Genomic DNA, 25,049 nt, shown 5'->3' on the forward strand with positions numbered 1-25,049 from the left:
AAGATGTTAAATTGGAATCTTCAGTTCTTAACAAACCTGATTGTAAGAATCAGTTAAATAACTTGTATATTACAAGTAGAGGTTGTTTTAGGGGTGCCTGGGTGGCTCAGTTGGTTAAGCGACTGCCTTCGGCTCAGGTCATGAGGGATGTAGCCCTGCATTGAGCTCCCTGCTCGGCCAGAAGCCTGCTTCTCCCCCACCCACTCCCCCTGCTTGTGTTCCCTCTCACGCTGTCTCTCTCTCTGTCAATTAAATAAATAAATAAAATCTTTAAGGAAAAAAAACAAGTAGAGGTTGTTTCAAATATAGTAGAAAAAAATTAATTCAAAAGTTACCTCTTTGTAAAATCCCATGGCAATAATAGGTTCTTTTTCAAAAACATTTTCAAAATTAGCTGAAGTCTTTTTGAAATATGTCTTTACATGGTATGTTTTTCTTCTAAAATACGTGTAGTAGAGATTCTAGTCATTTGGTACACAATCACTGAAAAATGCTACTTTTTGTGTTGTGAACTGCATAGGTAAAAGTTAATGGCAGGATACTGTTGTTGTAATTCTATCTGATTTGCTAACTAAGACTGCAGCAAGCTGCTATCTTAGTTATTTCAGGTGCTTTGAAAGAATTTTTAATATTAATGCATTAATTTACAATAATTAAGACAAATTTAAGGTGTTAACACTATGCTATTGGGCTTTTAACTATGTCATATTCACTCTCTCGCATAATGGCAAGCTTTCTTGAGTGGGAGAGAAATAAGTGGAGGTATATACATAGGTGGCTGAGAATTTAAAATATCCCTAGATATGCTTGTAGGAATGTTGTATAAATGAATGTCTTCTATTTTATATGTTAGATCAGAGTAAAGGTCGTGAACAGTTGGCCTAAATTATTTTGGTGGTTGCTTTAGTGCTCTGCTTTTGCTGAGGAAAGTTGACCCAATATTTATAATCCTACAAAATCAATAAAATTTAAAAATTGCTTCTGCTACAAAGAAAAAAAATGAACACTGTAATTTAGTTAAAACCGAAAATGTCAATGGCATTAGGACAATATTGCAGTTGAGGGATGACAATTGCTTACCAAATTTTGCAAGGGAATAATTTTTTTTTCAAGATTTTATTTATTTAGGGATGTCTGGGTGGCTCAGTTGGTTGAGTGCCTTCGGCTTAGGTCATGATCTCAGGGTCCTGGGATCAAGGCCCACATTGGACTCTCTGCTCAGTGGGGAGTCTGCTTCTCCCTCTCCCTCTGCCTGCTGCTCCCCACCCCCTGTTTGTTATCTCTCTCTATCAAATAAAATCTTTTAAAAAAATAAAGAAAATTTCAAAAACATTAAAAAAATAAATAAATAAATTATTTTTAAAGATTTATTTATTTGAGATTGACAGAGAGAGGAGAGAGCACAAGCAGGAGGAGCAGCAGAGGGAGAGGGAGAAGCAGGCTCCCTGCTTCTGATGCAGGACTCGATCCCAGAACCCTGGGATCATGACCTGAGCTGAAGGTAGATGCTTAACCAACTGAGCCACCCAGGTGCCCAGCAAATAATTTTAATATCCTTAAAAGAATTGCATTAGGAAGTGTGTTTAAAATATTGTCATAGCTTTAGGTTGCGATCTAGGAGTCATATCTTTATGAATTTTAATGTCAACGATTTTTTTCTAACATCTCTTAGAAAGGAAGGATTATGATTACTGGGCAGAAAATAGGAGCAAGGGTTACACTTCCTGTTCCCAAGAGAAATGAACATGCGTAGCAAATAAGAGAAAGACATTGTACTCCACTAATGACTATTGAGAAAAGATCAAGAGGACACAGGAATTCAGGTTAAGAAAATAGTTCGACGGAAAAGCACTACTAAAATATAAGTACAGCCCTACCTATACCCTTCCACAAAAATTACCAAAGCAAGGCCTAATTCATTGCTTATTTAATTGAATTAAAGTAAGCCATATTTTGTGTGAGTTACATATTGAAGAGAAATGAGCCTTGCACAGTCACAGTAGAACACTAGAGCCAAGAGCAGTTCCAGACTTCCACTGGCACGTTAGGTAAAAATGACAATCTTTTGAACAAGAAAGGGCCATCTTTTTTTTTGTATAAAGTAGAGCAAAAATTAAATATGGAGGTTTGAAAAATATTTTAGCTTTGTCTCATCAACAAAGTATGACTTCAGTCTGAAAATGCGTTCTCTTTAACTTATACAACCAAAAATTCTGGTTTCTTAAAAGTTTTATTGAGAATTCTACATTTTCAAGCAATTATTGTCAAACATCAAAATTTTGCTATCAAATAAAGATATTTTCGTGCCTTGTATTGTTTCCTATTTTCCATTAGAATTAAGAAATAAGCTACTGCTTATCCTAACTTGCAATGTGATGAGAAGTAGGTAATATGGCTAAAAAACAGGATCTGGAAAGCTTATGTTAAAGGAAGTATATTTGAAGTACTTTTGGCAACTGTCGGTAATTTGGGGTAAGTCACTTAACCTTGCAGACACAAATTTTTATAAGTGTAAAATAGTGGCTTGGCCTCAAATTTAGATCTATGAGGTCTTTTCCAAATCAAATCTTCTTTACTAATTGAAGCTAATAATTCCACTTATATTCAGAATCAGAAGACTATCTCTCCTTGTTGGTTTAAAAATAATTGCTCAAAGGAGAATCACATTAATAAAGTGAAACATGACTATTGTTTGACCTAGTATTTTCCAAAATCCTTCATGAACATACTGATATGCTACTGTTCAGATATTTTGCCTTGTTCCTCTACTTTTTCTCAGTTTTTATCAGTGGGTATGTAACTTGATCTCATCAAGGTAGGATAGGTAAATTTTGAATATGTTAGATGCTACAGAATGAATATGTTGTGGAAAACACTGGTTTAGGGTACCACTTAGTAAAAGGGCATTCATGGGTATTTTCTAAATGTTTCTCAGTATCTTTGCCTTTGGATAGAAAAGTTAATTCTTTTACAAATTTACAGACCAGAGGAATCCAATTTTGTTGTGTTCTTATCTGGTCTTTGTACTTCTGATTCTATGTATGAGGTCACATGTTAATTTTCATGACTAATTTTAAAGATTTGGGGTTAATATTTAGTTTGGTTATTGAAATTACAAGAGATGAGTTTCAAATTTCATTTAAGATTGTTGATGGAATTAGCCTTCTTAGGGGAGTGATAATTTGCAATTCTTTGATGGGGATGGAGTTATTATAGATCACTTTGAAGATAATTACTATGGGGAGATCACCACTATGGTGAAACCCAATGCCAGTGAACTCACAAGGACCAATGGAGGGAGATGGGGTGTCACATCATTCACACAAGGTATTTAAAATATCAAAAGTTTGGTTGATCGTAGTGGTATGTACAAATTTAAAGCATCTGCTTTTTATGTACTACTCTTGCTTGCTGGAGTGAGGAATGAAGTATGAGGACTTTTTTCTTGCTCTGTGCAAATGTAGAGAGATATAAGTAGCCGAAAGAGCTGAGCTGGTCAGGAGGCCTGGATTCCAATCCCACCTCTTTCATTTACTAGTCCTATATGTTGTCATTTGTAAGATAGGGATAGTAATATCTGACCTTCAAGTTGTACAACTGAAGAAAGCACTTTGAAAGTATAAAATTATCACTTTAAAATTATAAAGTATTATAATTGTGGGCAATGAAAATTTAGGTTATGCCACTGAAAAAAATATGCTGTTCTATTTTTTCCTTTTTGGTGCACTTTCTAGGTGAATGTGCCTCTTAGGAGCAATTGTCTGGGAGTGACTGGATTAAGCTTGGGCTGCACAGGCAGATTGTACTCCCTGAAGCCCTTGCTCCCTGAAAGACTCAGAGCAGCTCAGCCAGCACGTCCAGAGTATGAAGCATGAAGTACATTTATTCTGCAAAAATGATAAGTAAATATAAGATAAAAAATTTCAAGGATTCCATTTTTAATAAATGCAACAACAAAATCAATGAAAACTAAAATCATATTCAGAGTAACACATGCCACTATTTTTCACAGATCTTAACAGCACTTTGAAAAAGACATTTACATGTTGATTTGAATTATCAGACATTTTTAATATATGGAGTAATTTTTTTAAGTGGTGAAGCCAAGAATAAAAAAATAAAATCAATGACAGAAATTGGAACAAAATACACTGTATAAGAAGGTATTCTAAGCTTTGAATTTGAATTGAAAATGAGAAAATGGGAAGGTTATTCCAAGTTATTCCACAGTCCTGCTTGAGTCCTGAGAATATCTGGACCCCTGATAGTCTTGAGTTATTCACAGTCACTTTCTCAGAGTCTTATGATGACGTACGTGGGGCTAATCAAGATTTCAAAGGGTTCTGAAAATCATATAAAAATTATACTGTCTTTGTACAAAAATGTATCAAGTGTTCAGGTTATAAAATAGATTTTTAATAGAGGATAGCTAGGATTTTTAAGATTTATCTTTTTCTGCATATATCAAACAACATTGTGCTTGTCATCTTGCCTCAATTTAATTCCATATAAGCTCTCAAAGGCAAGAAATTTACTTTAAATACAGTATATCAGTCATGAGTGTAGTATCTGGGGAAAAAAAGCCCTATTTTATATAACCTTCCTGTGATTCAATGCCATAATGTTTTTCTTCCCAAAAGGTATGTTTAAAAATTATCACTTAGGAAAGGAAAAAATCTTTCTGTTGTGAATTTGTGTTAAAGAATACATCTTTTAAAAACAATAACATTTTGGGGTGCCTGGGTGCCTCAGTCGTTAAGTGTCTGCCTTCGGCTCAGGTCATGGTTCCAGGGTCCTGGGATCGAGCCCTACATCGGGCTCCCTGCTCAGCGGGAAGCCTGCTTCTCCCTCTCCCACTCCCCCTGCTTGTGTTCCCTCTCTCGCTGTGTCTCTCTCTGTCAAATAAATAGGATCTTTGAAAAAAAATTTTTTTTCAGGTAAAATTTGGATTTTTCTTTTTCTCCACCTCCACTCCCTTCCTTCTTCCCTTCACTGTTATCTTTACTTGGAGATTTATTTATTACCCTGTACCAGGAGTAGCAAGGGACTGGCTCATTGATTCATTAGTTGATTAATTTAACTTGCGTTTTGTAGGGGGCGTGAAGGTAAGCATAAAAATGTAATTGATTTTTGTTGTAGCTGTCAAAGTGCAATGGAACAGCAATATCCTATAAGGCCAGGAGATGGTGGTGTTGTCCCTAGGAGTAGACATTTAGCTGTTTTTCTGCATCGTTCAAACTGTTTTAAAGCCCTCTGTATTTTCAAAATCCACACAAAATCTAAACTTTTAAGATAGCAAATTTTGGGTATCTTTTCCCAGTTTTTCATTCAAGAGGTTTTATGTATCTACATATCTATATCCATCCTATCTATCTCATTTAAGGAATTAGACCTTTCTTCTCAAGGTTTTGGCACACAGAGTGCATTTTTACAATGGGATTATGAACCTATAATTGATGTTACTTAAGGGTTTTTTTTGTATCTCTTGTAGTGAAATTATAATAGGTGACTAGGGAGAAGCTTTTTTCTCCCCTTTCAATTCCTCTTTTTAAAAACATCCTTTTGCTTTTCTCTCTTCTCCCCCACTACTGCTGTATTTACTGATATCTTAAGCATTTATAAGAGACCCTTGTAATTTTTACTGCAAGATGCAATTGTTAAGAGTGTGAGATCTAATACTACACACAGAACTGCCTTACAAGTTTAATTCGTGGTTATAAATTTCTTATTTGGTGGATACTTTCAGCTCTGTCAGGTTCTTACACAGGACTAGCCTCAGAGTGGAAAGTTACCAATTAAACTCATTTACCAATGAGTGATTATTTTATCTAAGAATTATACTGTATAACTTAATGAAGTCGGCGAGGCTCTGGGGAGTGCTGTATTTCTTTTATTCTATGGCTTATTGCCCTCAGTTCAGTGTTGCCACTGTGATATTAATTCCACAACGTCTGAACTTACTGGGTTATCAGGACTATGATGAGTGTGATCACTGGAGACGTTCTTAGGAGTTGTACAAACGTTACAAAATGAATCCGGAAGGACGCTGAAACTAATGTCTACAAATTATTTACAACATGTTTGTATCCCAGGCCCTGATCTACGCGCTTGGGAGAAGTCAGTGAGCAAAACCCATAAAAAAGTCCCTGTCCTCACGGGGCTTACAATGAAGATGGGAGGGCCTATTCAATAAATAATACATTTAAGTAAATTATATGGTATATTGATGGCGACAGCTACCCCAAAAAGAGCAGAGGAGGGTCCGGGGGATGGTGTAGGGGCGAGGCCGGGCGCAGTACGAAGTCGGCTGGTCAGGAGAAACCGTGTGGAGGCTTGAAAGAGGCGCAGGACCCGCGCCCAGAGGACGGCCCGACGGTGGGCGGGAGCAGGCGGGGCGGCCGGGGGAGCCGGAGCAGGAGCGGTTTCACAGACCTTTATTAGGAATTTGCTCCAGGCTGGGTTCGAGCTCCTAACTAGACTCGCAGCGAGCCAATTCCAGGGGCATCCAGCGCCAGTGGCCTCCCAGCTTGGCGAGGAATGGCTGCGGTCGGCGCGGTCAGTTTGGCGACGGAGCGCACGCCCGAGCTCTCGGTCGTGCGGGCCTCCGCCGGGGCGGCTCTGCAGCCCCGGCACTGAGCGCGCGGCGGGCGCGGGGCGGGGCCGGCGGACGCCATCGCGTCGCTACGGGCTGGCGGCAGCGGCGGCCTGGTCAGGACGGCCGCGGCGTCCTCGCCGCTTTTCACTCGCCCACGGCCGCCGGGCCCTCGCCTGGTCCCCCCACGGCGGCGCGCGCGGCCAGGTTGGGCGGGGCGGTTCCGTGGATGAGGAGGCGGCGGCGCGCCGAGACGATGCTCCGGAGCTGAAGAGACGCCGGCACACGGCGCGGCGGCGGAGCGCTGTGCCGACCCACGGGATGGCTCAGCCGGCGGGCCCGGCGGGCGGCGGGGAGCCCCGGGCAGAGCCAACGGGCGGCGAGGGGCCTCCGGACCCCGGGGCGGCTGGCGGCCCGCCGGACGCGCTGAGCCTGGAGGAGATCCTGCGGCTCTACAACCAGCCCATCAACGAGGAGCAGGCGTGGGCCGTGTGCTACCAGTGCTGCGGGTCCCTGCGCGCCGCGGACGCCGGCCGCCGCCAGCCCCGTCGCCGCGTGCGCTCAGCCGCGCAGATCCGCGTCTGGAGGGACGGCGCCGTCACCCTGGCGCCCGACGACGCGGGAGAGCCGCCCCCCGCTGCGGGTGAGGCAGCCGACCTGCGCCCCCACGGAGAACCCTGGCCGCGGCCCCCTTTCCCTCGCAGCCCCGGGCCGGACCCTTCCGCCCCGCAACCCCCACCTCCCACAGGAGGACCCCCTGCCGCCCCTTTTTCTCGCTCGCATTCCTGGGCCCTGCTCTTCAGCCTCGCGACCCCCACCTCCGATAGGAGGACCCCCCAACGCGGCCCCCCTTTCCCCTCGCAGTCCCTGGGCCCTGCCCTTCCGCCCCGCGAACGCCCACCTCCCGAGGGAGACCCGGGAGGAGCCGGGCCTGGGGCGGGCGGGGGCCGGGGGGAGGTGGTGGTGCTGGCGCTGTGGTCTAGCGGGGCCCCACGTAGGTCGGAGCAGGGGGTGGGGGGCCGGCAGCGGCACAAAGAGGGATTGTGAAGGGAGCGTCCGGGCGGGCCTGCGCCCCCCAGTAGGGCCGCGGACCTGCCTAAGGTGCTGGTAATTGTACAGACTGTCATAGGAGAGCTGCCCGCGTCTTGTTGGGGGAAATGGAGTGGGTTGGGTCCTTTTCATGATAAGCTATGTATACATACTTACATGTCAGGGCTATTTACTTGGGATGTGGTAGGTGCTGTGAAAGGTTCACGTGAGATCTCGTCAAGGATAGTTAATTCTGCTGTCAGGAAAATTATACCTTTCAGAATGAGTAGTCAGCTAATAGTATTTTTAAATATTTGGCAACAAATTCTTTCGGTTTGGAAATATAAAAAGCCCTGAGGAGAATTGGGAGAAACAGGAGGAGACGAAATAATTATTTCTAGCTCCTGAAAGTTATAAAATAACTACTATTTACCTGCGTGTTAAAATTTGTTGTGATTTTAAAAAAAACGGCCTTGTCAAGTCAAAAGTTGACAGGATGTCAGATAAACCAGATAAAATGGATTTCAGTTTGGTTATTGTCTAACGTAAATTCTTCGAGATTATCACCTACACGTTATGTAGCTGTGGCTTTCTCAGAGATTTAGTGATGATGAGGGGATTGATAATAGGTTTCTCCTATCAGTTTTTATAATTCAGTCTTTTGAGAGGCAAGTGTATTAAAAACATAGAGAAATAATCCGCCCTCACTTTTAGAAAGTTGATGGAAGTGTCAAAATGCTTAAGGTGAAAGATGTAATTCATTAGTCAGTAAAATGACATTTAATGCAAATCCTTATCTAAATTGATTAAAATAAAAAACATTCAAGATTTTAGTTATCAATTGTTTCACTTCCCCCAGAACATTAAAATGTGTGTGTGTGTCGGGTAAACACATTTTAGAACTTTATTTACTTAAATCTATTCTTCATAATTCTCTGCAAATTATTTGATTTCAAATCGTTTTTAGTTTATTTGATGTATTTATTGTATTTATTTATTTATTTAGACAGAGAGAGACACAGCGAGAGAGGGAACACAAGCAGGGGGAGTGGGAGAGGGAGAAGCAGGCTTCCTGCCCATGAGGGGCTGGATCCCAGGACCCTGGGATCATGACCTGAGCCGAAGGCAGACGCTTAACGACTGAGCCACCCAAGCGCCCCGATGTGTTTATTGTTTTTAAACTTGGACAATGTTAGTGGGAAATAACTTGGTATTATAATTTACTTACAACATATTAACATGATATGCCAAGATACATTTATTATAAAATATGGCAAAACCATGCCTTGGAATCTGGCATTTCAAGGGGAAAAATGGTTGTGTGCAACCCTCTTTAGAAGCAGCATTGGTAATGTTTGTTGACCTCTGGAAGAAACAAACAGGAGTTTACATTCTTTCTCCTGAACTTTATCCCAGAAGAGTGTGGTTTAAGTTATATTTACGGACCTACTAGTAGTTTAGTTGTCAAAGACTCGTGTATTCTGGTGAGAGTCAAAAAAAAATCAGAATCTCATGTTGAAATCAATTTTTATTGTTATTATTATTTTGTATCATTAGTATGAGTGATACTATCTTGACCTCAATGTGTAGCGGTAATGAATTTATAATCCTTCCTCTTCTTCCTTGGTTTGGATCATGATCTCTGCTACCAGTTGTTGAGAGAGCCCAACCAAAGTTGTTGATAGTCTTGAGCATTTTAGGCTTGATCGATTAAAAATCTTAGGAAGTTCATACTAAAATGTTGCTTACGTTAGTTTATTTCCTCCTAGGGTTTAAGAGTAGTTGCATGGCTGCAGAAGGCAGTGTCTTCTGAACACTTAATCTTGATTCTTAAAAATGCTGAGTAATTTAGTACTGTGCACATGTATAAATTCTGTTTTTAAGGAAAAATGGTAATCATGATGCCTCAATTCTAAGAAGTACTTTTTCACTGTAGAATGTTTAATAGGATTGTGTGTTGATTGGCAACAACATACAATCCTATTTATATTTTCACACAGTTTATCCATTGATTTATTTCCAAATGGAGGTTTAGGGAAGTTAAGGGACTTGCTTAAATCCATAGTGGTGACTTTGAATCAAGTCCAGGTCTTTTAACCTCTAGGCTTATAAACAGATTCGGTTTGAATTTGGGTCCTTATTCCTCCACTTCCTAGCTGAGTGACCTTGAATAACTTCCTTAACCTCCCTTAATTAATGAGTTAGAGACACTTAAGCTCTGCATATGCAATCACCCCGAGTCCGGCCTTCTCATCTGTAAAATGAGAATAGATCACTTTTTCACGCGAGAGGGTTTAAGGGAGACGATGCATGTAAAGTGACTAAAGCAAGGCTTGTTATGTAGCAGATATTCAGTAATTTTTAGTTTCCTTTCTCCCCTAATTCTGTGTCCTTTTGCACCACCGTGGTGCCTGTGGTCCTGCTGTTCTGCATTTTTATTAAAAATTGGAACACAAAGGTTTGGGTCAGGGTTTCTCATTCTCATTTTTGGCTGAATAATTCAGGATGGTGCTGGCCTATGCCTGTGTAGGATGTTAGCAGCATCCCTGATCTCTACCCACTGGATGCCAGTAACTGCCCATCCCCTCCCCCAAGTCATGACAATCCAAAAAGTCCCTGGACATGGCCAAGTTTTCTCTGGGCAAAGTTGTCCCCTGTTGAGAACCACAGGTCTAGTGGATGATGGGTGGTACACAGGATTGTGTTCAGTGTGGAGAATTGGATCCTGGCTGTAATCCTCGAGTGAGTGAATCTTTGCGCTGGCCACTCTTCCCTCTGCTCTTGAGTTGAATGAACAGGTGGTATCGCTCCCCTTAGTCCCATAGAAAGAAATAACCCCTCACATGCTTTCTTGACTTGTTTTGGGGGTGAATGTAGTAGTAATTGATTTTAGTTCTTGTTTACTTTTAACAGTGTTGCTACATCCAGAACGTTCATATTCACTTTGAATTAAATTAGACATACTCATAAGAGAAATAGGAAAATGGTGAAAGATGTGGGAGGCATGGAGATGAGACCAAAATGGGAAGAAGACAATGAAGAACAAGCAGTTTTATTTAGCATTCTGATATAATCTAGTGCCATATACTAACATGGCCATGAAAGCAGTGTGATATAGGATTGAAGGAGGTAAAGAAAAAGGAAAAATTAGTTCTTTAGAGTATATCTTAAGAGTAAAAATGATTAAATTATGAAATAGGGTCTTAAGCAGCATATTTTATCAAGTATTTCTGTGATGACAGAAGGAAACATGGCTTAGAATCAAGAGGGCTTATGATTCTTCTTAGGTGTTTGACAACATTTTTATTTTCCTTAATATTTATGTACATATAGTAAACCTTACTGTTCGATAAAAGTTTCTTATATGCAGGTTGATGAAGTTTTTGCTTTCACACCTTTAACGAGTTAAAGACACTCAGGCTCTGCATATACAGCCTGCTCTTCATCACCACTATGCCTAACTGGCATTTGGAACTCATCTTATTATACATGTTATTTAGGAAGTAGTCATTGATGGAATTTAGGTTATATTCCAGACCTTTGCAAGATTAGAACTTTTTTTTTCCTGGGATGCCACAGAGAGTTATTAATAACAGTAGTATTAGAGCTTAGAACTGCTGTATGGTCTCAACGGCCTCTTAGGCCTTAATACCAATCTGACAAAAATAACTTACTTCAGATTTTGATTTCAAAATCTTTGATGTATCTTTAATGTTAGATGTATAAAGAACATTTTAAAAATTATGACTGCATCTTGATTTAAAATAATCTTAGATTGGTAATAGGTTTTCCTGGGAAGAACAGTGAAAGCCTGGGTGCATACTAATAAAGGCATCCCTTGGTATAGGGAACATTTGGGCTTTGTTTGGGATTTGAAAAGAGGACATGATCAGTCAAGCTTCTCAGTAAGTTTCATGCTAATTTGGTGGGAGAAATGGTCTTGAAATAATACCTATTTGATTTTAAAGAGAGAACAAATACTTGTAGAGAAGGTTGAAATAGCAAAGACATGTTTTAAAACATGAATTCTTGTTCATTCTTGGTATAATTCTTGAGTGTTAACATCCTGATCATTAAATGAAAGGAATATTTGAGATTTATGTATATGTGTCCAGGGTAGAGTTTGGGGTGAATGATGGTATTAGGGGTTGGTGAGATGTCTCATCAGGTATAGTAATGGGTAAGAATTATTCCATTTGTACAGTATCTCCCAATATGTTGGGCTAATTCAATTTTTAAAACATGCAGGGACGACTGGGTGGCTCAGTCGGTTGAACTTGGCTCAGGTCATGATCTTGGGGTCCTGGGATCAAGCCCTGCGTTGGACGCCCTGCTCAGTAGGGAGTCTGCTTCTCCCTCTCCCTTTGCCACTTCCCCCAGTTTGTGCTCTCTTCCTCTCTCTCTCAAATAAATACAATCTTAAAAAAGAAAATGCATTGAGTTCCTACCATGTGAAGGCAGTGTTCAAGTTTCCATGAGTAATGTAAAGATAAATAGTTCTAGTCATTGAAGAAGAGAAAATAAAACAAACACATCGATAAGTTTACCATGCAGCTAATGAAGCTTCAACTCTGAGCCCACTCATTTACATAGTTCTCTTACAGGCCCCTGCACACAATATGTGCAGATGGTCATTTGCAAAATTAAGATATTTTAGCCATACTCAAGTAAGATTGGTGTCACTATTGACTCCAATTTACCCTCCAGCATACTTCTAGTTGTGTTGGGTTGTGTGGGAGTAGCCACAGACGTTTTTGGAAAAATTTTGAAATGATGCTTTGTGGTTATATCTGTTTTTCTGCCCTATGCAAAGGAAAACAGGGGAGTTTAGTCATATACAGATATGGGTATGTAAGTAAGTTGGGACTTTGTTGGGAAGCCAACAATATAGCCTCACCAAGAATTTTGACTCAACTTTAGAAGAAAACAATCATCAATCTAACCAAGGAGTATATGTTGGTAAGAGATGACGAGTCACGCTCTGCCTATTTTATTTGTAAGGTCAGAATCACTTTCCTGCATCATAAATTCTGTAAGATGGCAACAGTTCCCGTCCCACTTTCGTAATACTGTCATCAGAGCCGTATTATGTTTTTCATTTGCCTCCTGTTGGTTAAGTAGAAAAAAGAAACTATTCTCTTCCAGATATTTGTTTAAAATTTTGAGGAAAATATTGCCTATTGCCAAATATAGTGGGTTTTTTGGATTAACTTTTTATTTTGAGATAATTTTAGATTTACAGAAAAGTTGCAAAGTTAGCACAGAAATTCCTGTGTACTCCACCCCTTTCTCCTAATGTTAACATCTCATACTAGTGTGGGGTCTTTGTCAAAACTAAGAAGCCAGCATTGGCGCATTACTATTAACTCCAGACTTCATTTGGAACTGTTAACTCTGGACTTCATTTTTCTATTAATGTCCTTTTCCTGTTTTAGAATCCCATCCAGCATACCATATTGCATTTAGTCCTCATGTCTCCGTAGTCTCTTCTGGTCTGTTGTGATTTCTTACACTTTCCTTGTTTCCCCTGACTTGACAGTCTTGAGGGGTACTGGACAGGGGTTTTGTAGACTGTCCTTCCGTTTAGATTTGCCTGACGTTTTCTTGACGACTGGGGTTATGTGTTGGGCAAGGAATTACCACTGAGGGGAAGGCTCCTCTCATCACATAGGATTGGGGCACATTATATCCACAGAAGCACCACTGGTGATGTGCACCTTTGTTTGCCAGTTTTCTCCGCCTAAGTAGTTACTGTTTTTACCTTTTTCTATACTCTGTTCTTTGGAAAGGAGTCACTAAGCCCAGCCTGCATTGGAGAAGGGGGCCTCCTCCAGGAGGGATGAATTACTATTATTATTATTTAATTTTAATATAATTTTATATTACTGCGTAATATATTTGAAATTCTTCTGTAAGGAAGATTTTTCCCTTCTCCCCCGTTTACTTATTTATTTACATCATTCTGGCATCGTGAATATTTTATACTTTGTTATTCATTACCATGTTGTTTTTACTCAGATTGTTCCAACTGTGGCCAGTGGGAGCTCCTTCAGGTTGGCTCCTGTGTCCCTCCTTTTTTTTTCTTCCGTTTTTTTTTTTTTAAGATTTTATTTATTTGAGAGAGAGAGTGAGAGAGAACACAAGCTGGGGGAGCAGCAGAGGGAGGGAGGGAGAAGCAGGGAGCCTGATGCAGGTCTCCATCCCAGGGTCCTGGGACCATGACCTGAGCTGAAGGCAGCCACATAACTGCTTAACTGACTGAGCCACCCAGTCACTCTCCTGTGTGCCTTTGACATGCAGCCATCCTTTTGTGTTTTTGAGCACATCTTCACTTTCTGGCACTACAAAATGCTTTAAGGCTTATGATGTGTATTTTTCATCCCAGTCCTACAATCAGACATATCCCTGAGGAGCTCAGCACTGGTTATGCTTGTTGAAACTGGGGTTGTTTTGTCTTTAATATAGAAGAAGAATTGAAATAATAAAAGGTTTACTTATTTTTGATGTTCAAACTTTGTTAGATTTATGAAGTATCTCTTTTTGGTATCTTGCTTTTATTGGCATGTCTACCACTGTCTGTATATTTGCTCATCCTTTCAACAGTTATGTAATGAATACCTTAGAGCCACGTTGAATAGAGAGGTTAAGAGAGAGCAGTCTGTACACACTGTTTATCAGAAGGGAGAGATACCTGGGAACGGAAGCCAGAGCAGCCTATATTGGGATATCAATTTGGATATACGGGAGATGAAGGGAGGTCAATGAAATGTGGCCTAGAGTCAAGTATGGATTGACTGAGGTATGTGGATGGTCAAGAACTCGTTTGGAGAAATCTTGTGATCATGGCCTTCCTCTTATAAGTCCTATGGATACTCTGGGCTAGAGGTGTCTGTCCTTAAAGCTGCAGCGGAACCATGCAGAATGTTGGCGATCAACCACATTTGAAATAGTTCCCCATTTTGTAAACATACATTTTCATTACTGCTCTGCACTACAGCATGTGGATAAAATACACTCTTATGATACGCTCATAAAATGTCTTAACCAAACAAAAGAGATGAAAACTAAATATCACTGGGCAAATGGTTTTTAGTTTTGGCTAAGTATTTCAGACTGTTGCATGGGATCATGAATACTTTAGGGACCAGAAAAATACTGATTTATATAAAGCAATGCAAATTAATTGAGAAAGCTAGTAATATTTTCCCTAATTCTAACTTCTGTGTAGTTACTTTTGAGTGGTAAAACAGGTAAGATTTGTTTATTCATGCATTGAATTTATTGGGCTTATCTGGTTCAGCCTTTGCCCTTCTCAGGTCAATATCTCACAGGCATTCTATTGATTTTTAAATGTATGAGGGATAGACATTCCATGACACCCTGTTCTGTTTTGCTGCTGGTATTGCCCTCATCATACAAAGAAAATATATTAATAAAATGTCCTATCAAATTTTTAAGCAATTTAAGCAAATTTCAACTAGTTGTGTAGGAGTTCAGTAGTATTTTTTTGTTTAAGCACATTTCATCTAGTTGCATGAGAGTTCAAGAGGTTTTTTTGTTTTAGTGATGATAGCCTGGTAATGAAATGTTGGTCAGGATCTCTTAAACGTTTTTTTGGGGTATATTGTATTAATTCAATCTTTGGCCACTTTTCTTCTAAAAAAATAATTTCTTTTGACATTTCCTTCTCAAAACTTATTTTCTTGAACTTTCCCCGGTTTTTTCACAAATTTTTCCTTTTTTTGGAAGTTCAGCATACATACAGGAAAGTGCACAAATCATTAGTGATACAACCATGTAAACACCAATCTGATTGAGGACAAAGGAGCATAACAAGTAGCCTACAGGTCTTCCACATATATAATCATTGTCTTAGTTTTTATCACCATGGATTGGGCTTGCTTGCTTGTAAACTTTGTATGTACAGAATCTTACAATATATGTTTGTTGTGTATGGCTTCTTTTGTTCAAAATTATGTTTGTGAGATAAACTATTTGTTATTGCATGTAGCATTAGTTTGTTTTCATTGCTGTATGGTATTCAGTTGTATGAAAATACCAAAATTGGTTTACCCAGCCTGCTGTGGATGGTCATATGTATTTGGAGTTTTAGCTATTATTTTAAATAATACCAGTATAAACTCTCTTGAATATATGTATGCACCTCTGGTAGGTATATATCTAGTAAAATTGCTGGGTTGTTGCCCATGTGTCTCTTAAGTTTTAGTAGATATTGCCAAGTAGTTTTCCAAAGTGGTTTTTCAGGTTACCTTTCTTATTAGCAATGTGTCTGTTGTACCACATCCACTGTACTATTTGGGAATGTCATTAAAAAAAAGGAAAGTTTACCTATTTTGGCAGGTATGTTACGGTACATGTTCCATAATGGCTTTGAGTTGCATTTATCTGATGGCTAATCATGTTGAATGCCTTTTCATATTTTTATTGGCCATGATGATATCTCTTTTGTGAAATTCCTGTTCAGGTCTTTTGACCATTTGTCTAGTATTTTCTTTCTTTCTTTCTTTCTTTCTTTAATAACATATAATGTATTATTTGTTTCAGGGGTACAGGTCTGTAATTCATCAGTCTTAAACAACACACAGCGCTCACCACAACACATACGCTCTCCAGTGTCCATCACCCAGCCACCCCCTCCCCCAACCCCTCCCCACCAGCAACCCTCAGTAGTATTTTTTCTTATAAAACATAAATGTTACCATTTTAACCATTTAATTAAAGGCATTAATTACATTCACAATGTTGTACGACCATCACCACTATTTCCAAAATTTTTCATCACACAAGCAGAAACTCTGTACCCATCAAGCAGTAACTGCCCATTCTCAATTTCCCCCAGACCCTGGTAACCTCTAATCAATTTATATTTTTTGTCTTTTCTTATTATTATATATTATGATTTTTATATATTCTGGATACAAGCCATTTGCCCGTTATATATGTTATAGATATCTTCTCCCAACTCTGTAGCTTTCCTTTTCATGTTAATGGTATGTTTTGATGAATAGAAGTTTTGATATATCACATTTTTATTATCATTGGATTGAAATACCTTTCTGATTTTCTTTGTTATTCTTTGATTCATGCATTATTCTATCAATTTTTACTTATATATGGAGGCTATATTGTTAGGTGCATACCCATTTAAGGTTATAATATCTTCATGGTGGTTTTACCCTTTTATCAATGTGGCTACAGTTGACATGTATATGGTTACACCAGCTTTCCTTTTTTTTTTTTTTTTTAAACACCAGCTTTGTTTGATTAATCTTTGCATGGTATATTCCTTCCCATAATTTTACTTTCAAGTTTTTAGTATTCTTACATTTAATGTGTGTCTTTTACAAGTAGGATATAGTTTGGATTTGTTGTTTATGTAATATAATGATCATTAATTTTAAATTGGATTCCTTATTCTGTTTACATTTAATATAATTGCTTGGGTTTAAAAATATACCATCTTACTATCTGCTTTCTATTTGTCCTGCCAGGTCTGTATTCATTTTCTCTCCCTTACCTTCTTTTTGGTTAAGAATTTTTTTAATTGCTAAAATTTTCTCCTTCATTAGCTGGCTTGCTGTACATTCCTTTACTATTCTTTTAGTAGTTACTTTACAACATGCATTGTTGAATTTTTATCAAAGTCTATATAAATTACTTACTGTATTACTCTCCAGACAACGCAAAGATCATAGAACATTCTAACTTCATATATCTCCTTCTGTTGTTGTATGATTGTTGATGTGTATTTTAGTTTATCATAGATTTTAAATATAAGACAATATTTTTGTACGATTTAATATTCATTTAGATTTTCCACATATTTGCCCTTTCCATGCTCTGTATTTCTTCCTGCAATACTTTCTTTTGGGATCCATTTTCCTCCTGCCTGAAGAACTCCTTAGTATTTACTTTAGTGCAGGTCTGCCACTGTTAAATTCACCCAGAATTCAGTAAAAAAAAATGGCTAAATTCATTCAGTCAAAAAAAAAAGGAAAGCTGGTGTAACCCTATACATGTCAACTGTAGCCACATTGATAAAAGGATAAAACCACCATGAAGGTATTATAACCTTAAATGGGCATGCACCTAATTAATTAATTAATTTGTAGAGGGAGAGAGAGGTGGGGACGAGGGACAGAGGGAGAGGGAGAGAGAATCTTAAGCAGGCTCCATGCCCAGCACAGAGCCCGATGTGGGGCTCCATCTCCTGACCCTGAGATTGTGACCTGAGGTGAAATCAACAGTTAGACACCTAATCAAATGAGCCACCCAGGCACCCCGATTTTGTTTTCCTTTAACAGCAAATTTTAATTAAGATGTAACTCATAGAAAAGTACGTAAATGATGAATTTTCACAATGTGAATACACTCATGTAACCAGAATACAGCTCAAGGAACAGAATGTTATTAGCATCCCAGCAGGCCTGTTTGTGAACACTTTCAGTCACCAACCACCACTAAGTCACCACCAAGTCACCACTATCATGACTTCTGACACCATAAGTTTTGCCTATATTTGAACTTAGGGATATAGAATCAAGTAGTAGTATACTACCTAATGTCTTAACTTTTTTTCTCTGAACTTCGTGAGATTGATCCATATTGTTGCATATAGTTGTGGTTCATTCACATTTTAGTATCATACTCTCTTGTATGAATATACCATAATTTATCCATGGATGTTTGATTTTTTAGATCTTACATTTGGGTATTGAATTACTGGGAATTATGGATAATGCTGTTATGAACATTAGTAAGCATGTTTTTTGGTGAACAAATGTAGCATTTGTGTTGAGTATATACCAGAAAGTGGAATTGCTAGTTCATAGTGTACGGGTATTTTCAGTATTAGTAGGTACTGCCAAAAGTTTTCCATAATGATTGTACCTCACAAACTTTATTTTCTTTTTTAATTTTTTAAAAGTTTTTGTTTAATTCTAGTTAACATACAGTGTTATATTAGTTTCAGGTGTACAAACAGTGATTCAGCATTTCCATATATTACCTGGCGCTCATCAGGACAAGTGCACTCCTCAGTCCTTATTCCCCCACCCATCTCCCCTCTGGTAACCATCCATTTGTTCTCTATATTTAAGTTTGTTTTTTGATTTGTGTCTCTCTCTTTTTTTCCCCTTTGCTCATTTGTTTTGTTTCTTAAATTCCACATATGAGTGAAATCACATGATATTTGTCTTTCTCTTGCTGAGTTATTTTGCATAGCGTTATACTCTCTAGCTCCATCCATGTCATTCCAAATGGCAAGATTTCATTCTTTTTCATGGCTGAGTGATATTCCATTATATATATAACATAGATTTTTATATATATATAAATACACACACACACACCACTTTTTCTTTATCCATTCATCAGTTGATGGACACAGAGCTGCTTCCATATCTTGGCTATTGTAGATAATGCTGCTGTAAACATAGGGGTGTGTATCCCTTTGAATTAATTTTTTGTATTTTGGGGGTAAATACCAGTAGTGTGATTTACTGGGTGATAGGGTAGTTCTATTTTTAACTTTTTGAGGAACCTCCACACTGTTTTCCACAGTGGCTGCACCAGTTTGCATTCTCACCAACAGTGCGCAATTGTTTCTTTTTCTCCACATCGTCACCAATACCTGTTGTTTCTTGTGTTGTTGATTTTAGCCATTCTGACAGGTGTGAGGTGGGACTACCTCATTGTAGTTTTGATTTGCATTTCCCTTATGCACCTCACAAACTTTAAAACATTAAAACCAATCTGGGACATTGGTATAAATTTAATGAGGATTTGACTAGTGTCATGTATATGGAAAGTCTATATCCCTAATAATAGTGGGATTTGCGGGTCCATATTTAACTTCTGACAACCAGTTCTCAGATCTTTTTGTGCTACTTATGCATTTTTTAAAAATTTTTAAAAATTTGGGTCTGTTGTCTTTTTCCCTCATACTTCCCATTTTCTTCATGGCCTAGTCTAACAGGAAGCCAAATTTCTATCTAGTATACTCTTTAATACCTTGCATTTTTGAGAGATAAAGATGTAGTGGTAGAATGCCACACTAACAGTCACCACAGGTTGTCTGGTTCTGGGCTTGGCCATTTCTTCCTGGATTTTAATGATAATACCGTATTAGAGGAATCTCCCATTACACCATTTCATTTATTCATTCCACCAGCACATGAGTGCCTTCTAAGTGCGCTGTACTAGATTTGAAGACACAAAGAAAAAGTGCACCCATACCTTCAAGAAGATCACAGGTGCATAAGCTAACACTTAACAGCATAGTTGCAGTAATTCTAAAGTAATAGAGACATGTACAGAAAACTGTGTGAGCCCAAGGGTGAGGGCGACTGACTGCGGGTATGATATAGGGCAGTTTTAAAAAGGAGACCGATTTTCTGGAGAGGCTTTGAAGGATGAGCAGTGGGATAAAAGGAGGACACTTAGGCAGAAGCAGAAATGTGGAAGAACTATTCAAAGAACAGTAGTACGTGGATCGGAGAATGGCTTTGGTGCTGTCGCCCACTTCCCCATACCAAAAGCAGACACTGTTTAATCAGTCATTGCGTTTTTGCTGCTAAATTTATAAGCAGCTTCAGAGTTCTCAGCTGTGCTTCAGGCAGCCACTACCAATTATTTGTGGAGTTGGCACGTGAAGTTGAACCTGTTTGTCTTCTTTGCAGTGGGCGTCCACTGTGCCTGGAGCATAGGATGTGCGGGGGCGTGGTGGAGAATGAGACAGGCTAGAAAGGTATGTTGACTGGGACCAGGTTATGAAGGACATTTTTGTGCCGCACTGTTGAGTTTGTATTTATAGCCTGTATAGGCAATGGAGAGCCGTATAAGGCTTTTAAGCAGGAAAATGATGTAAGCAGATTACTCTTTTGGGAAAGATGGCTATGGGAGTTTTGTAGAAGGTGGATTGAATTGGGTAAAAACAAGGGCAGAGATACCAGTAGGCATTTCATACTATCGTTAGATCTTTGTAGCCTTTAAGTTGCCTAACCAGTTGGGAGTATTATGGCTCCTCAGATAGGAGATGTTGGAGGTCTGAATGAGGGCAGTAGAAATGGGGAGAAAGAGTAAGATTGAGAATGATATAGGAAATAGTACAGGACATGGCCCTTTAGTTTTTGGTATGGGGGTGAGAAAGAGGAAGGACTCTTGGAAGGCTCTCAGACTTCCCACTTGGGTGCCTGGCTGCTGGGAAGGCAGGAGAGGCAGCATAGGGTGGGAAGATGATGACTTATACTTGTTAGAAATTAAATTGACCTGGAAAAAATATTTTTCCAGTGGAGTCATATTTATTCCTATCGAGTCCCTTTGCTCTTCCAGAAGGTTGCAGATCAGCTGTTGAATGTCACATGGTAACACGGATATAAGATCTAAGAGTAGGCAGCAGAAGGTATGGTTTTAATTCTCAGCTCTGACGCTTGTTATTGTAACATACTGGGGTAAGTGAATATGGGTGGCAGTTACGGTGCTATAACTAAAGGCACTTGTGTTCAGAGATAGAAGTACCTGAGGTACCTCGCTGGAAGGGTTTCTGTTGGCTAGGATGGTCTCCTTCATGATCAGATGCCAGAGTGGGAGAGGAGATTCTAAGGAGAATAACACAGTGGCGCTTATGAAATACGTGAAAAACAGAATTCATTTGCTAGGAAATACAAAACTGTTTAGAATCGGCACTTGCTACTAGACCTCTTTTTAGGATTTGGATTGGGGAAGTTCCGCTCCAAGTTCTCCTTATTCTTGAATAAAGTGGTAGAGTGCTGTGTGATCTCAGTGTATTTCTGAGGTCTCATGAAATTTAAGCAATTAATGTTTGAATTAATATCACTAGGGAGAAATTTTAATCCAAGTCCACACTGTTTACAAAAAGAACCACAACTTCCATCATCCCGTCCTCTAACACAGGAGTGTCAGGAATGTGGCTTCTGCATTGTCACTCCTTCTGTTCCCATGGCAAACATTGCTAAATGGTCCCAGGCACCTCCCACCCCATACTTGCCCTCACATCTCTTTTGAGGATAGCATTCTAGACTGTCACTATCATTCAGTTTGAATTGGCACAAGAGATGAAACCTTTTTGCTATACAAGTTTTGAGTGTTGCCGTATTACATAAAATAGACAAAGGTAATACTTGAGTTTTATTGAAAATAGTTATGCTGAAATTATTTTTTTAGTGGAAAATACTTGATATTTAATGATATTTGTTCTGTGAGATGATACAAAGTTTGGTTAATTAAGGTGGCTGAATAGGAAGAAAAAAATACTAATAAGAAAACATTTTTTATATATATATTTTTTAAGATTTTATTTTTATTTGACAGAGACACAGTGAGAGAGGGAACACAAGCAGGGGGAGTAGGAGAGGGAGAAGTAGGCTCTCCGCTGAGCAGAGAGCCCGATGTGGGGCTCGATCCCAGAACCCTGGGATCATGACCTGAGCCAAAGGCAGATGCTTAACGACTGAGCCACCCAGGCGCCCCTTTTTTATATGTTTTATATGAACCCCACGTGGGGCCCAAACGCACAACCCCAAGATCAAGAGCCACATGCTTCTCAATGGAGCCAGCCGGGCACCCCAAGAAAACATATTTTTAAAACTTTCGTTTCACAACAAGATCAGTTACAAATTGGCCACTCTAGTACCATGGAATAGGTTGGAAGGGTTTGGGGTCTGGGCCAAACTTCCTCCAAGATTGGGGGTGGCCATGACAGTGGTGAGGCCTACCATCATGGAGGGCTGGAAATTAGGGGTGTTTGGTACAGCAGCCAGGCCCCAAGAAATCCACTCATCATCTGATGAGCAAGCAGAGCCAGAAAGGGCAGACAGTAGCTGCTGATAAGAGCCAGTAAGTGGTCTCTGCTGGGGTAGTCTGGTAGTTGGTTTTAGCCACTGATAGGAGGTCCAAGGGCTAGACTCTAGTCCCTAGGAAAGTGACTGGCAATAAGAAGCCATGTTTTTTGGGACGCCTGGGTGGCTCAGTTGGTTAAGAGTCCTAGTCTTGATTTTGGCTCAGGTCATGATCTCGAGTTTGTGAGATCGATCCCCTGCATCAGGCTCTGAGCTGCTGGGCTTGGAGCCTGCTTGGGATTCTCTCCCTCTCCCTCTGCACTCCCCCACCCCCAAAAAAATTTAATCCACTTTTCACCAGCTCTTCCAAAAACTGTGATGTCTTTATGCCTCTGCAGTTCTTTAAAATAATAAGATTATGGTCCAGATCCTACAAAATGTGATTAAATGTATTGTTCATATTGATTAGTCAGGGATTCTTTGGCCTATTAAGATGGCATAAAGCTCACATAGACAGCATATTTTTTTTCTTTACCCACATTTATTAGTCATGAGCAGTGGACAAGTAAACCAAAGTGGTACTTAGAAAGTTTGTTTTTAGGGACACCTAGGTGGCTCAGTTGGCTAAGCATCTACCTTTGACTCATGTCACAATCCCTGGGTCCTGGGATTGAGTCCCACCTTGGGCTCTACTCCCTTTCCCTCTGTCTGCCCCCCCCCCCGCTCATGCTCCCTCTCTCACTCTCTCTCAAATAAATAAATAAAATTTTTAAAAAAGAAAGTTTGTTTTTAATATTCCCAAACTTTCCCCACTAGTGCTGACCCTGTACTTCACTTTTGGGCATCCATTGCTTCCTAGTCTCTCCCTTACTGAGCTAGGAGAGAATGTAGGACAGTTGAGTGGGTCAGCAACCTGGGTAACTGGTCACAGTTCTTTGACCTTCAATGAGTCATTTATTCTCTAGAGCTTGAGCTTCCTCAGCTGTAAAAATGAAGGTTTTACACCAGCGTTACAGTATGTTTGATCTGTATAGAGCGAGTATTGGTTAACTATAAGTATTAATGAGATATTTCATTAACAGTTTTCTTAGAGTTTAAAAGAGCATTGTGGGGTTTGGTTTGAATGGAATGTTATTTCTAGAAATGTTCAGGGTAGTTTGGATGGATGCCTTTTGTCCTTAATACATTTCTGGCAGAGGTGTTTGGAATAGTTCCACTGCTCATAGCATTTCCCTTAAGGTTGGTATCTTGTAAAAATAGAAATGAGGTTTTCAACCAGAGATGTTCAAGGTAGGGAGATGAAAAATTATAATAACCAGAATCATTCTTAGAGTGCTGTCAGTTTTGGAGGGAGCACTAGGGAGGTAAGATAAGACCCTCAAGGGTAGTAAAAGGTGACCCCTAAACCACCCTGAGGAGACAGGCAGGAGGGAGATGATGAGAGGATGAGGGGAGAACAGGGAAGGGTGAGGACTGGAGTGCCTCCCTGTGAGTCTCATAGCTTCAGGAAAGTTTAACAAACGTATGAAAGGTCAGCTGCATTCTCTTCAGGTTGACACTGTGTGCAGACACAAGAGACCCCTAGAACTGACAAGAGATTGGGTGGCGGGCTTTGCACCTACCGGCCAGGGCATGGGTGAGGGCTTGTTAAATTATATAGGTATCTAAGGGGCCAAGTGATCTGTTGACTTACAGCTTTTTGGGTTTGGAAGATAAGGGTCTTTTGGCTTATTTTCTCCTTGGAGAGAAGGCTCAAAGACTTAAATGGTAATAGAGCTAATATTAAGTGCTTACACTCAGTGACAGGCAGTGAGCTGAGCAGTTTTCTTGGATTATTACTTTTGATCCTCACAATTCTATGAGATAGGTACTCTTCTTTTTTAAACATTATATATATGTGTGTGTGTATATATGTATTATATATATTTATTTATTTACTTATTTATAAATATTTATTTGACAGAGAGAGCACAAGGACGGGGAGTGGCAGGCAGAGGGAGAAGCAGGCTCCCCACTGAGCAGAGAGCCCCATGTGGGGCTCCATCCCAGGACCCTGGGATCATGACCTGAGCTGAAGGCAGACGCTTCACTGACTGAACCACCCAGGCACCCCATAAAGATTATTTATTTGAGAGAGAGCATGGCAGGGAGGGGCAGAAGGAGAAGGCAAAGCAGGCTCCCCACTGATCAGGGAGCCCAACAACTCAGGGCTCAATCCCAGGACCCTGGTATCATGACCTGAGCCAAAGGCAGACGTTTAACCAACTGAGCTACCCAGGCACCCCAAGACAGGTACTCTTCTTAGCCTCTGCCTTACATATGGAAGACTGATGTGTAGAGGCCTTAAATTTAGCCAGTAACCTACCTGGGATTCAAACCCCAGGAGTCTGGTCTGGAAACGTTGCTCTTAACCACTGTGTTCTGTTGCCTTGTGCCAGTGGGTGAGTTCTTACTCTGGGACATTCTGCATGGGATTAGACCATACACAGGGTAGCCTGGGGGTCGTGTTTGGGATGGTGAGAGCATGTCATATTGCTTTGACCTTCTCATGGTCTGTGTATTCATATCTTGTAACAAATCGCCACTAATGTTGTGGCTTAAAACAACAC

General features: G+C 39.9%; 2 protein-coding genes across 3 annotated transcripts in view; both read left to right on the forward strand.

Moving 5' to 3' along the window:
• Nucleotides 1-3,989, forward strand: part of CEP76 (centrosomal protein 76) — a 39,388-nt gene extending 35,399 nt beyond the window's left edge. The window contains exon 13 of the mRNA XM_025865156.2: nt 3,735-3,989. Within this exon, the coding sequence (XP_025720941.1) occupies nt 3,735-3,751 (17 nt within the window). The 3' untranslated portion in view covers nt 3,752-3,989. The remainder of the gene's footprint in view (nt 1-3,734) is intronic.
• A 1,882-nt stretch (nt 3,990-5,871) lies between these two features.
• The window catches only part of SPIRE1 (spire type actin nucleation factor 1), a 225,816-nt gene continuing 206,638 nt past the window's right edge, over nt 5,872-25,049 (forward strand). The window contains exon 1 of one of the 2 annotated variants that reach the window (XM_025865189.2): nt 5,872-7,235. In XM_025865189.2, the coding sequence (XP_025720974.1) occupies nt 6,914-7,235 (322 nt within the window). In that variant the 5' untranslated portion in view covers nt 5,872-6,913. The remainder of the gene's footprint in view (nt 7,236-25,049) is intronic. The other variant, XM_025865190.2, reaches the window with a different exon arrangement.

The sequence above is a fragment of the Callorhinus ursinus genome, unplaced genomic scaffold (genome assembly GCF_003265705.2).
Source record: "Callorhinus ursinus isolate GAN/ISIS: 27379988/994484 unplaced genomic scaffold, GSC_fseal_2.0 scaffold86, whole genome shotgun sequence".
Taxonomy (NCBI): Eukaryota; Metazoa; Chordata; class Mammalia; order Carnivora; family Otariidae; genus Callorhinus; species Callorhinus ursinus.